The following is a 13,529-nucleotide window of genomic DNA, read 5'->3' on the forward strand; positions in this document are numbered from 1 at the left end:
GCCTAGAAAGAGAGGTGTACCTGCCTGTGATGCTGGGGCTCTCTATCAGATTGTAACACACTTCTAGGAGGAGAAGAGACCTCTTTAACACATACTGATTTCACTGATAATAATAATTTACTGTGCTATTATAATTATTTTATTCAGTGATTAGAGACACTGGAAGATGGTACTTGTTCTTGCTCACCCCTGGTGCGCTACTACATTTGCGTACATAAATTCTTGACAAACCTGACAATAAACAAGCAGGCAGTGTAGTAACTCAAGCCTCACCAATAGGAACAGTGCTTCACTGGTCTGTGACCTAGGCTCCTAAACAGTGCCCAGATTGACCATCAGAACCAGCTAACAACGTGTTATTTTTTTTCTCACTGGGATTCTGCAAAGACCCACCCCTACTCTGCCTCTGATTGGCTCTAACCCTGATATTCAATAGGTTTACAATGAATCCAATGCTATATTTATCATGTTCAAAATGTGTAATGACATTATTACACTCAATTTTAATATTATAATTAGTTTTACACAATATATAATCTTTCATTCAAGTCCAAAAAGTAACTAATGTATACAAAGGTAAAATAAATGCATTAAAGATTCTGGTTCATCACTGCAAAAATTACATTTGTTTTCAATATCTAAAATTTTGGAGAAATATAGATTTGTTGGATACATAGTGTGTAACATTTTGAGGTGTACCTCTTTAATCTTATTGGTAATACAGAATGTACATGATAAAAGCCTCTGTCAATCAGTAAAAATGTCCCAAAAAGCTTTTCCTCTGAGAACACACACACACACACACACACACACACACACACACACACACACACACACACACACACACACACACACACACACACACCTACTGCATAGTGAAACATCCTGGAGGCAACGTAACAATTCACTACCTCACTGCTTGAACGTAGTGACGTAAACGTACGGTAGCTATTTGTCCCATGGATGTATAATAAAAGCTGGATAGGGCGCCGCTGCTCAGCCTTGCAGCCAATTTTTCCCAGTGGCCAGTATCGCAGCGAAAAATTCCCTTGCGGTCCAAAAGGGATTTTCCCAATAGACCACCATTGTAAAAGAGACGCCTGTGAAACTGCTGCAAACAGCGTTAAATATGACTCTTTCTGTTATGAACTTTTGATCCATGGAGATTTTATGTTTGTAAAACTTTCCTCGAGCCGCGAAAAGCGATTTAAAAATCCGTGACTTCATCACAATGTAAAGTCTATGGGTCGAGCGGGAGCTCGCGGGCGGGGCCAGCGGGGGAAACACTGTGGCACACTTTCAGCATGGATGTATTAGGAGAAGAGAGGTTCTATAAATCCATGATACATCCATGATATTCAGTGGACCGCACAACGCGGAAGCAAACCCGGAAGCTAGAAACTTTTTTTTGGCGTATGCGCCAGGGCACCAGGTGAGCAATTCCTATAGGACTGAATGTGCGCCATCATCCATGTCATGCACTGATGACCACAGCAGCGTTGTGTTTATTATAGTGGAGACAGATGTTGGGAGACTAGAGTGTAATGAGCCAATAAACACAACATTGACATATTTTTGCTAGCCTATTATTATTTATTTCAGGAATCTCAATATGCAGAAAATCAAAATCTATTACCTGTTACACAAAAATCGACGACTTTTTTTTAGAGCTCCCCCTAAATTTCTCAAAGTGGCTTTCAGTTGCTTTTGATACTTGTAATTTGAACCCTGCTGACCTGCTGCATGACCCCTAATGTGAGGTGAGTTTTGAAGGAGGAGGAGTCACTCATGTCATCTCCCGCTTAGAAAACTACAACAGCTGCAGCGGACCTTATTTACCTCACTTGTTTGAAGACTGTCACGGAAACTTTCAGTTGGAGTCCCGCCCGGGCGTTGTCGTACGAGGGTATTTTTCGTCTCTCCAACCTTATTGCATGAGGCGATGTTGTTGCAAGTGTCAACTTCTTTAAGTCCATTTCCTCTCTGGGTAGAAGGGTTTGTTTTCTGCATGGTGCTGCGGCAGTGACTTCAGAAGCAATGGAGCACATCGGCTTAGCCTGTCAGGTGGGTGGAAATGCGCTCGCCATATTTATTTACTTAAAAAAAAAATAATTGTAGAGCAGTGGTTCTTTGAGTAGGGTCCGGGGACCCCCAGGGGTCCTTGAGGGGGTTCCAGAGGGTCCCCATCAAAAAGGGAAATAATTTATTTTCACTATAATTTCATCCATAAGTAAAACAATAACAGAGTGTTTGACTTTTGGTCATGGTTTTCATACACTTCCTGTAATAAAACATATGAAGGCAAAAATCTTCATCAAATGGGGGTCCGTGGTCTAGTTTGTGTCAGTTTAAGTAGGGGTCCTTGACGTGAAAAAGTTTGAGAACCACTGTTGTTGCAATGGAGCAAATAAATCCCCGCTGAGCATTTGCTCAATTGCTCAGGACCCTATGACCTCTAAAACAGTGGTTCTCAAACTTTTTCACGTTCAAACACAATGACACAAATTAGACCACAGACCCTCATTTGATAAGATATTTACTTTCAGATGTTTTATGACAGAAAGGGTATGAAACCCATGAACAAAATAGTCAAACAGTCTTTCATTGTGTTAGGTATGGATGGAATTATAGTGGAAATAAATTATTATTTATTTTATTATTTTATTTATTTATTAATAATTATAATTATTTTTGCTGCGGAGCCCCTGGAATCCCCTCAAGGGTCCCACATGCATCCTTATTATTCAGTCAGGATGCATTTGCGGAGCAAAGTTATGGTTTTGCTACCTCACTTTTTGTCTCTTAAAATGTATCATACAGTCGCTGCAATCAGATGATTGTACTTAAGCAATGATACTATTTTCAGGAACTGACAAAAACAAGTAACAAAAACATCACACATTTGTGGATCCCCTTTGAGTTATTTTAGTCACACCGTCACAAATCGATCAGAGGAGACTGACAGCTCAGTAAGAGGCAGGCAGGGCGGAGCTTTTCCCGTTTGATTTAACAATCTGAAGTGGAAAGTCACTTATTCAGACTTCCACAGACCACTTTGCTTTAGTTTAAGTTTTAGTCAGACTTAAGATGGAATAATTTGTAAATATGAGGATGCATCGCTGCGTGTAATGATCTCTCCTTTTATCCAGCCGCTCTGCACTGTGCTTTCATTATCAGTCGTAAGTTAACTCCAGTAGGGGGTTCTTGCAGTAAGGTCTAGTCCTCGACTAAATTAAGTCTTGAGGGGCAAAAGTCATTTGAGTTGTGCATTAAAATAGTCCTTGATTTGAGATAATGTAGGCTAAAAATAATCTGCTGTTGAAGTTATGATAATTAATTCCTGTATAACATTACAACTACATCAGCTAGTGGTGATATTGAGAATAGCTCCGTGTTTGTCCTTGTTTGACCTTTTTGAAGATGGCCTAGTAGCCTGCAACCTACTACCGTTTTAGGCTACGTAATGTTTTTATAAATATAATTTAAAATATGAAATAGCCATTCTTCTAATAATCACTTCCTGTTATGATCGACCCAATTATATACTGTTCTTGATGCATTCTTGTTTTTCATAGCACTCTCAATCTAACTAATCTACACTAGTGCAGGTGGCTGTTTCTTGACTGTTGAATATAAATCGAGAAACTGGATGTTAAAACTGAGAACAGGAGTCAGTGAATTAGTGGCAATGTTTATAGACTAGTCAGACATGGGGTCTATTCCAGAAAGCAGGTTTAACAAATTCTGAGTATAAACCTGAACCCTGAGATGGGGAAACTCTGATTTCGGTTCCAGAACAGCTGATCAGAGTCAGGTCAATCAACTCTGAGTATGTTTATTCTGAGTTAAGCATGTGTGTGGTGAATGGGGAAAAAAACACTATCAATGGAGCTCTGATACTATGAGTCACCATGGCGACAGGTGAATAAAAGGCAGAGTCTCCATTTTAATCCAGTGGACGTAGAGATATTAATGCATGTGTATGCAGATGGTGCACATTTATCTTAAAAAAAAAAAGAACCTGAGTCAGACCAGGAAAAGTATCAATAAGTTTCATAAAGTTTCACTCAGTATTGTCCATTAATTCAGCATTTACCAGACTTACTTTTAAATATATTTGTTCAGCTTTAATCTGAAGGGGCCAAAACACAGGAGGAAGCAACTGAGATGAAAAATATAGTCGAAGATTTAAAAAATATATAGATCAAAGACACAGAGACATGACTGTAACCTCTCAGTCTGATCCAATAATCTTTGATGATTTTGCATTTTAAAAGGCGTCAAGGTTAAAACACAGTAGATTTTAAAGTTTTAGACATCTATTTGTATCTTGGCTCAGTCTTGCTCACTCAGAAATATTAACATATGATCTCCAATATTATAGGAATTATGTTCCATCGGTGAGACCAATCATATTGTTAAAAGCTCCACTATAAATGGCTGAGTGCCCTGAACTGACAGACTGGACCTCCTCTAGAGAGAGCCTGTTAAAGGGTCATCTTGGAGTACTTTCAAACCTCCAGCACCTGTTTGCATCCACACATTTTCGTAGTAATCTAGCTGTCATGCATTCCTGACGAAATAGGCCCGAATTAGAGTGATTCAACGACAGCTGGTGATAATAGAAGCCAAGCTGAATATTGCTTCCCTACGCGGGCTAAGGTGGACTCGTGTGCAGATTTTGGGTACTTGTTTGACACCTAGGTCAGAGGTAAAGGACAGGCGTCTGCCGGTGCCTTATCCACACTGGCAGGGGGTATCGGTTATACAAGGCAGACACCATTACAACCTCATGAGTGATACAAATAATTATCAATTGATCCTACATGTCTAAAGCTTCATACCAATTTTCTAAATTTAAAGTGAGATTATTCATCATGTGCTATAAATGTTTCAGTGCAGGAGCTGCTCTGACAGACAGCTGTCTTGTGTGCACAGAGTCACAGTGTTATAACAGAAGGACATGCTGAGGTTTTATTCTGAGCTGAGGGAGACTCGACACTGTGTAATATTTGAATGTGAGGGCAAAAATCGCTATTCAAAGAAATGACTGTATTGGGGTTTCAAACCAGGCCATATTAAAGATGTTCACATCAAACGCTGAGACCAGAGAGATGAGCAGACAACCAACGGGAGTTTATTTCATTACACACGAACATACAGAACTCAGAAAATCATCAATGCAGCCCTCCTTCAACTTCATTCCCACACCTATTTATACCAAAAGCGTACGTGACATCCTGCTTATGTTTTTGGCACTTTCGTAAGAATAATGATCACTTGGACTGTGACCAATAGGTGTAGATGTCTCTGCACCATTTGGACATTTCTTAATTTCTGCTGTGTGTGTGTGGTGTACTTTGCTCCCCCTTTCCTAATATTTCCAGGTGTCTCCTGTTTATCTGGAGACCTAATGCTTTTTGGACGGGTCAATGATCGGCGTAGGTCAAGCCGATCTGGTAAAAGTTCTGTTTCCCAGAGATTGTAACCAGAACTTTCGAAAACAACTCCTTTTTTAAAGGAGATCGTTTTCACCTATTCATTGGTGTTGTGCAACCCTTAGTGTTTTGTGTATTACTTTCCCACATGCTCATCATATTTTCGCTTCTACAACTGATGTGCATAAAAGCAGTTACTGAGATAGTCCTTGAGTAACTGATGGATAAATTATCAATAGACTGAGGTTGGTTGAAGTCAAGCATCTCTTTAATTCAAACAGAACATATGTTGCAGACACGGAGAGTCCGCAGAGTCTCCGTGGAGAATTCTGACAAGACAAAGGAAAGTCACTAGTATATATTGACGGCCTTGATGCCCTTGAGAGGCACTTTTTAGTTGTTTACAGATTCCTTCTAACAGACCTAGACAAAGCTTTACAGAGCTCTCCCTTCCACATGGTGACCATGATGTCCATATGACTATCATAGTGTTCCCCTCAAGGCCCTGCCGCCAAATATATACATACATATGACCATACCTACTTAACTAATACATGGATTTTTCTATCATTTCCCCCCTGTTTATACTTAGTGAAACAAATGAATAAAATCAAAAACATAGAAAAATGTATAGTGAGGACTAAATGTGTAATTGATTAGGATATTTGTAATACAGGACAAAGCAAATCAACATCAAAATCATCATAAACGAGCATGGTTAAAGAGTCGATTCAAAAAGTGATTACATAGTTACATGATTAAATACTACAATCATAATGAAATCAACTAACAGTAGCTATCTCTAAGTTAGTAATTAATTACTAATTATTAATAATGATTAAAAATTATGACATTTTCGATTATGCCATCATAATTAATAGAAATGATTAAAATACATCACATTTGTAAGTTACGTTTCCATCAGAATCATCAGTCAAAGCCATAGCTACAGACTTCTTTATCAGTGCCTTGATAATGGGAATGATGCAACAAGCAATTACAAGGATCAGAATCAGAAATGGAGTGATTGGAGCTAACAATTTGAAAAAGACAGCATACCATGGACCGGTTACAAACCAGGACCTGCCAAATTTTGAATCATGATCAACAGCATCACGCAATGAGGTCAGATTAGCAACTGCCTGCTGAAATGGTTCCTCCCTCGTCATCATTAGCAGGAATATATGTGCGGCATGAGGCACCTACGAGTGCACACACACCTCCAGTGGCTGCAGTGAGCTGATCCAACACAATGCGGTTCTGAAGGACAACTGCCCTAAAGCCTTGCAACTCCTCTGGTTCAGCCCGCCACATAGCCAGCGTGGTGTTTACGAAGAGATGGGAAAAGTGACAGCATGACTTTTTCACCCGTGGACCACAACTTATGGTCTTCTGGAACATTAGAGCCCCAGACAGGATCATGTGGCTGACTTAAATCTCTCCTAATACGCTGCTCACCCGGAAGTTCACCAGAGTGGGGCATAGCTGAAACAACGAAGTAGTGATCAGTTGGCTCTACAGCCACACAGCGACCCACCCAGCCAGGAGGAAGTTGAGCATACATGTAGTACCCACAGAGAAACATTACATCAGTCTGTGGATATGTCCTAAGGACATCTGGCAATATCATCAATATCAATATCCATCCAGGATTTTGATTCTGACATGCAGTAAACGCTAATTAATGGATAGACTTCGATACAAACTGAATGAATGAGGAAGTGAAACTCTGAGGGGAGAGACAGAGAGACACTCAGGGTTTGTTGAAGAAAACCTTCCAGTGAGCAGGTTACGTTCACAGAGTCAGTTTTTTAAAATCTTGACAACTATTTGATTGCTAAATTAGCTTTGTTTGTAGTTAGGAGAGACAAGCTGATGCCAGACTTTGTGAGAGTTCTGTCTCCTTATTATTGATCAGTGCTAGTCAGTGCTAGATATCAATGGGTGAAGAAGAAAAAAACACCTGAAGTTTGTTAGTCAGGTATTGAAGAGCTTCAATGCTCCTTGACATAGTCTGTACAAGTCTCTACAACTCCACTGCAGGATGAAATATCATTCTTTCAAAAACACATCCTCTCATTTGGGGTTTTGATGATGGTGGTAATGTCGGTGCAAAATCTCCCATTGGTTTTAACTGGTTTTGAGGTCTGGTGACTACTAAGGCCATAGCATTGGGTGTTGATTACCTCATTCTATGATGCAGTACAACTGCAGGAAAGCATCTGCATTCATTATGTTTCTCCATTCCTTTATTCAGGGTTTTCCCTGTTTATTTGTCACCTGTCTGTAATAAACCTGATAGGTAATGTCATGGAAATACAGTTGATATAAAACAAACAAAGCTTGAATTGACGGTTAATGCGTGCAAGAGAGAGACCAAGTTATACTGCGCAAGAGAGGTTAAATTGGCGTTTAATGCGCGAGAGACTGAGACCCCGTTTACACTTGGTTTTAAAATGCGTCTTGGGTGATCGGATTACAAGTGGACAGCGCTAAATACAAGTGTAAACGACCACTTGACACATTGTGATCCGGTCACTCAAACCACTTGCCGAGGTGGTCTGTGACGCATTTGACCACATGTTTTGTAGTGTGAACGCTAATGCTTCCTGATGCATCCCCGGCAAGGACGTAACAGGAAAATACATCATCAATGCAGGACGTGGCGGTTGTTTTGGTAAAAGCGCGCCAGTGGTTGAAAAAATGGAGAGAAGTGCAGATGTATGTGGTTGAAGTACAAGTGAAACCAGATGTCTAATCTCCATTTGGGTAGAAAATTCAGTCCAAAGAAAACTAGACAACTCCTTTCGTAACTGGGGCGTTTAAGAGGATATTGCTAAGAAGATGGAAGAAAATGGCTACAGCCGTAGCTGGCAGTGATGTCAGCGTAAAGGCCTTTACACACTGGATGCTGATTTTTTTCGTGCGATTAATTCGCACGTCAATATATTTTTTCGAACTGTTTGTGTCATGAGTACTGTTGAGGCCAACTTTCAGCCAACCTCCCCGAGTTGGTTGATGCGAGAAGAACGAGACCACAATCGAGTAATGTCCTTGTAGCAGCTGGATTTATTTATCGAAGATCTTTGGAGAACACTCTACAGAGAAAATCTGCATTTGGCCAAGCGCCCTGTGTTCTAAGATTTGTCTTTGTGCCAGAGCATTTTATACCTTGTCTTTACCCCCTTTCTGGGTGTATCTCTTGTTTGGACCCCAATTGGCTTGTTGTCTATCCTTTCCAAAAAAGGAGTTGTTTTCTTCCTTCACTTTTCACCCCAATTCACCACCCATGCTTGAGGTTATGTTTGTCTCCCTCATTCTGGTCTGAACTGGTTTTCTATACCTCTTTTTAATTCTAATCCCTAACCACATCCTTCTATAGACATACTTATGCGCCAGATACTCAGAACACAGTGTACTTTTGACTTCTATTTATTGTTGCATAACCTGTTTACAGCGATAGTGGCAAGCAAAGGACGCAACCTTTTGATATCACACATAGCAATTGAATAAGGCATATAATGCATAATTGATTATCATATGGTTAATCTAGTATTGTAATTAATATGGCAGTGTGTGCTTCCCATCACCTCTCACAGTACTTTCACACAGAATGCGAATATTATGAAGCGAAAAAGCGACGTGATTTTTTTCGGAATGAGGTCGATTTTTCTGAGTTTTCACACAACAACAATAAAAGCATCAACCAATCACAAAGCGTAATCTGCACAGACAGCTGTTTCTGGTGACGGCCCACGTGGGGTGTTGAGTATCCTGCTGTATGTGTTTTGAACTTATTTACCGTGTCTACATTGATTGATCAGCTCCCAGTCTGTCTGTGAGCACTGCAGGCAGACAGGTAGGTTCACTTGCTACAGTGGGCGGAGAAATAAAGCCAATGAATCAATATATTGATGTATCATGTATCATATACATCATCACCATGTATTTATAAATACAAACACTGTGGATTTATTCCCGTGGAGCCGACATGCAAACTGTTTTGGTTCAGTAACTCCCTGCTGTCAGTCAGCCTGGTGAAGGCAGTTTGTCCTCTCAGCTTCCCAGGAGCTGCAGCTGACAGGCAGCTGCTTCTGTGGACATGAGATGCTGAACGCAGGTCAGAGATCATCATCATCATCATCATCACTGGAGGATGATGTCAAGACCACAGGCAACATCACCTCCAGTGATGATGATCTTGTCCTTCTTCTCCTCACTCGACAAAAGAAGAGGAGAGCGTTATATCCGTTCAGTCCACACCAGCTCCGACCTGTGTTCAGTGTCTCTGTCCACAGAAGCAGCCGCTGGACAAACTGCTTTCACCAGGCAGACTGACAGCAGAATGAGCTGTCGCAAATTCTTTCACAAATTCGTGTTTCTGTGTTTCTGTCGCAAATTCGTATCACTGCCAGTGTGAATAGTTTTGATGTGAACTATTCGCAGGTGATTATTTCGCAATTTCGTGTTGTTTATTCGCGTCGCTGTGTATGTGCAAAGGCCTTAAGATCAAACATTTGAAGCGAGCATACCGCAAAGCCAAAGACAACAATAGCAAGTCTGGAAGGGATAGAATAAGTGCTCAAGATCATTATAAATGCATGTTTGCACACAGTCTCTTCACCACCTTCACCTCTTCACAGGTTTTTAATTTCAATTAAATACTGCTGCAAATCATTGCATTGTGTCATGTGAACTAGAATGAGTAGAGAGAGACACTTCACGGCTAAGGTGTAGCTGTTTCACCCACAAGAACTAAATGGTCCGTCAACCTCTCTTGTGCTCAATAATAGCTCAGTCTCTGTTAAAAGAATTTCTTCGTAATGACCATTAAACAATAGAGACCGGAGCAGAAGTATCAAAATTTAACAGAATTTATTTTCTTGTACAAGAAGGAGCATTTCGCAGTGCGACACACAGGATGAGGTTACAAAGAAAAAGGCTCTCCGAGGAGCGCCTACAACAGGGTTTTATACACCTTAAGTGGGCATTACAGTTCTTTTCTTAATCTATCAAATACAGACTCATAGATAACATTGTTTCCTCTCGCAATTTTCGCTCTGCTTTTGTCCGCTCTGGCACCTCATACTCCTGCTGCTGCTGCTGCTGGTCTCAGACCATGGATGTATTATAAGAGCTGGATATCAGATACCATTCAGTCGTATAAGAATTACTAGCCTGGTGCCTACGCCAGAAAAGATACTGACACAGGCATTGAAATGAGGGCAGAAATATAAGATCATGAACTGAGTTGGCACTGTGAGTTCAGATGTTAACAGGCAGTGTAATATTGGCTTTTGATGAGGACAGATCAAAGTGCTCTGCCATACTTGTGCTTCGTTTCATAAGGTGCCGGCGCCTCCTAAGGGTCAGGGTGCTCGAGAGTTCGGCCTGAGGGAGCGCAGGAACCCTTTTCTGTCCTATCATGATCAGTGGTGAACGCAAACGAACCATTGCGCACCTCCCGCTACTTTGTGAGGGTATTCTTACCAAAAGACGTTGATATCCACAGTAGTAATACAGTCCACTACGTGCCCACTGTCCTATCTTAGAACCATCTTCGGTATGGTTGCACCAGTCGTTAGGGATTTTTCTCAACTGGTACGAAGGGTTCGTTGCAGAGAAATTGAAGCATGTGTATTCATGTGTATGCCCTTCTGGGGGTTGAACGGTCCTGTTTGAGTCTGATTATGTATGGGTGGATATACGCTCGCTAGGGTGGAACAATTCGGTGTAGCTGCTCGAGTAAGTCCTAACATGCACTCGTACCCCCAGGTGTCTTCCGAGTGAAGTGGTGCTGGGGCGGTCACCAGGTGAGGTCGAGCAGCTGCACAGGATACGCAGTCACTACTCATCTGTTCTTTGGTATTTTGAATTAGCCATTTTAACCACAAATTCTCATCGGTGTACCCAGTTGCAGTTTGAATAACGTCAAGGGGCGATAGTCTTTGGTAGTCTGTCTGTACTACTGCCTGATCTTTGATTTTATTGGCGGGGGAGGGTAAGATAGTGTCTGGTGTGGTGGTGACAGCTACGTGAGGTAGGTTAGGTGTGGGCTGCAAGAAATTGATCTTTATGGGAGTCTGGGGGTCGCTGCCTGCCACCTCTACTCCTAATATTAGGTACAACACCTGCGAGCTAGAGTGACTATCTGCAAAGAATCCTCCTGTGAGCTGTTGTATCGTGAGTAATAAGGGGTCAGCGCCTTTGCCGTCTGTATTCAGTTGACCCCTAGTTAGGCTAATCAACTTTGCTTTATCTGTAGGCCCATACGTGTACTGTGGATCCCAGCGCCCTGAATATCCTACCACCTGACCCCAGTCCGAGCAAAAACTCGTGCACCCTGTCCATCCGCATGGTGGTCTCTGCGCCATGCAATCCGCCTGTACTACCAGCGTGGCACAAGCATACACGTCATATCCCCTCCACAAAGTGTCCTTACCTTTGCATGACATGACGTCGCACAGATCAAACTGATATGTGGTGGATTCACCTTCGACATAATCCAACTCTATGCCTCCATAACGCTTCAGGCAATAGTCTGATTTGACACTTCTTTTCTCTTTTTCAGTCGCGGAGTCCTGGTGCTTTTCCCACAATTTGACGCCTGCAACTATCAGTACCGATGCCGTGGCTACCATTGCCAAACAACTCCAATTCCCGTACATTTGCATTTTATCTGGTTATTATCTTTACTTATAAGCGGCAAACTTGTTCCAGCTATAAATGATCGCTCCCAAAAATACAACACATATGATGTTCCAAACAATAATAAGCAAATTCAAAGCACACTCATTCATCCTCCCTTGCGGATCTTCACCATTCTACCCCCTTCTGGTCTAAACTGTATGGTGAACCTGCCCTGGCAAGACCGTGGCCGTGAATGGAACACGGTAGCGCTAAATCTATTACAGAACAATTCCTCTACCTGCTCCACTGGCCAATTTGAGCAGATCACTCTTGCCTTGTGCCAGATGCACCAAAATGAATGCCTTGCTGAGACTATCCTTGGGGGGAGCTCTCTGTTTCTATTTGACCCAATTAGGAACCCAGTTACTTCTGCGTCGCAAAAGATCGTGACAATATTTAGCATTAGACTTCCCAACTTCTTTGCACCGTTTGACCTGATCCAATCGATATGCTCCAGGGACTTCTCCACTTGATATAGGGTTAAGAAAGGGCATGCCTGAATGATGATAGTACTGATAAATCAAATGAAGATGTAAAGGTGTTGGGGGGGGGGGGATGTCTCTGGCCGTTTCAAACTCTTCCTGGTAGTTTGTTAGGGTTAGGGCTCTTTCTCTCACTCGTCTCGTTACTAGCTGCATATAGTTCTTCTTCCTGTCGTTGGTTGGATGGTGCGTGATCTCTCCTCTTCGGGACATAGGGGTAGACTGCCCTACGCCCCCAAGGAGCTTTCCAGGGGATTATTCTGCTCCTTTCTGGGAAAGCTCGGTCTCAGGACCAGCCGGTCCTGCGCTCTGGTTCAACAGGTCCCCCTGGACCTGTCTCGGCGACCTCCTGGGCTCCTCTGCTGCTGTGCACTGGCTCCAATGGAACCAGGTGTCTCCTTTACCCTGCAAGTGGACCGCGTGGGATGTCCTCTCTGTAACTCGATATGAGCCAGTCCACGTTGGCTCCGGCCACTTCCGCTTGATGACTCTCAACCGAACCCAGTCGGCTGTGGGCACCACCTCTGCTCTCTCTTGGCCCTGATCCTTCTGGAGGGCCTGGGCGGAGTATTCTGAAAGCAAAGCTTGGAGATCATTAAAGTAGGTCCTGGTGGGTATTATGTTCTCAGTTTCTGCTACTCCTATCATTCTTTCCCCAGGACCTGGAAACATCCTACCGGTCTGTACGGTCTGCCAACCGTGTTTTCACAGTCTGATTCATTCGCTCTACCTCTCCCTGAGAGGTCCCAGCAGTCTTTCTACCTTTTGTAGGTCTTGGTTTTTGAAGTGGGTCCCATTATCGGATCTTATCTTTTCGGGGAACCCGTGTCTTGGTATGTACTGATTGATCAAGAATTTCACTACTGATTGGCTGTCCTCTCTTTTCGTGGGAATTGCCTCTGGCCAACCTGTATAAGCG

General features: G+C 42.3%; 1 protein-coding gene across 1 annotated transcript in view; it reads left to right on the forward strand.

Annotated features, from left to right (window-relative positions):
• The first annotated feature begins 1,754 nt into the window (after window positions 1-1,754).
• LOC122969296 overlaps window positions 1,755-13,529 on the forward strand; it is a 53,261-nt gene continuing 41,486 nt past the window's right edge. The window contains exons 1-2 of the mRNA XM_044334876.1: window positions 1,755-1,906; window positions 1,992-2,064. Of these exons, the coding sequence (XP_044190811.1) occupies window positions 2,038-2,064 (27 nt within the window). The 5' untranslated portion in view covers window positions 1,755-1,906; window positions 1,992-2,037. The remainder of the gene's footprint in view (window positions 1,907-1,991; window positions 2,065-13,529) is intronic.

This window comes from Thunnus albacares, chromosome 19 (genome assembly GCF_914725855.1).
Source record: "Thunnus albacares chromosome 19, fThuAlb1.1, whole genome shotgun sequence".
NCBI classification, from domain to species: domain Eukaryota; kingdom Metazoa; phylum Chordata; class Actinopteri; order Scombriformes; family Scombridae; genus Thunnus; species Thunnus albacares.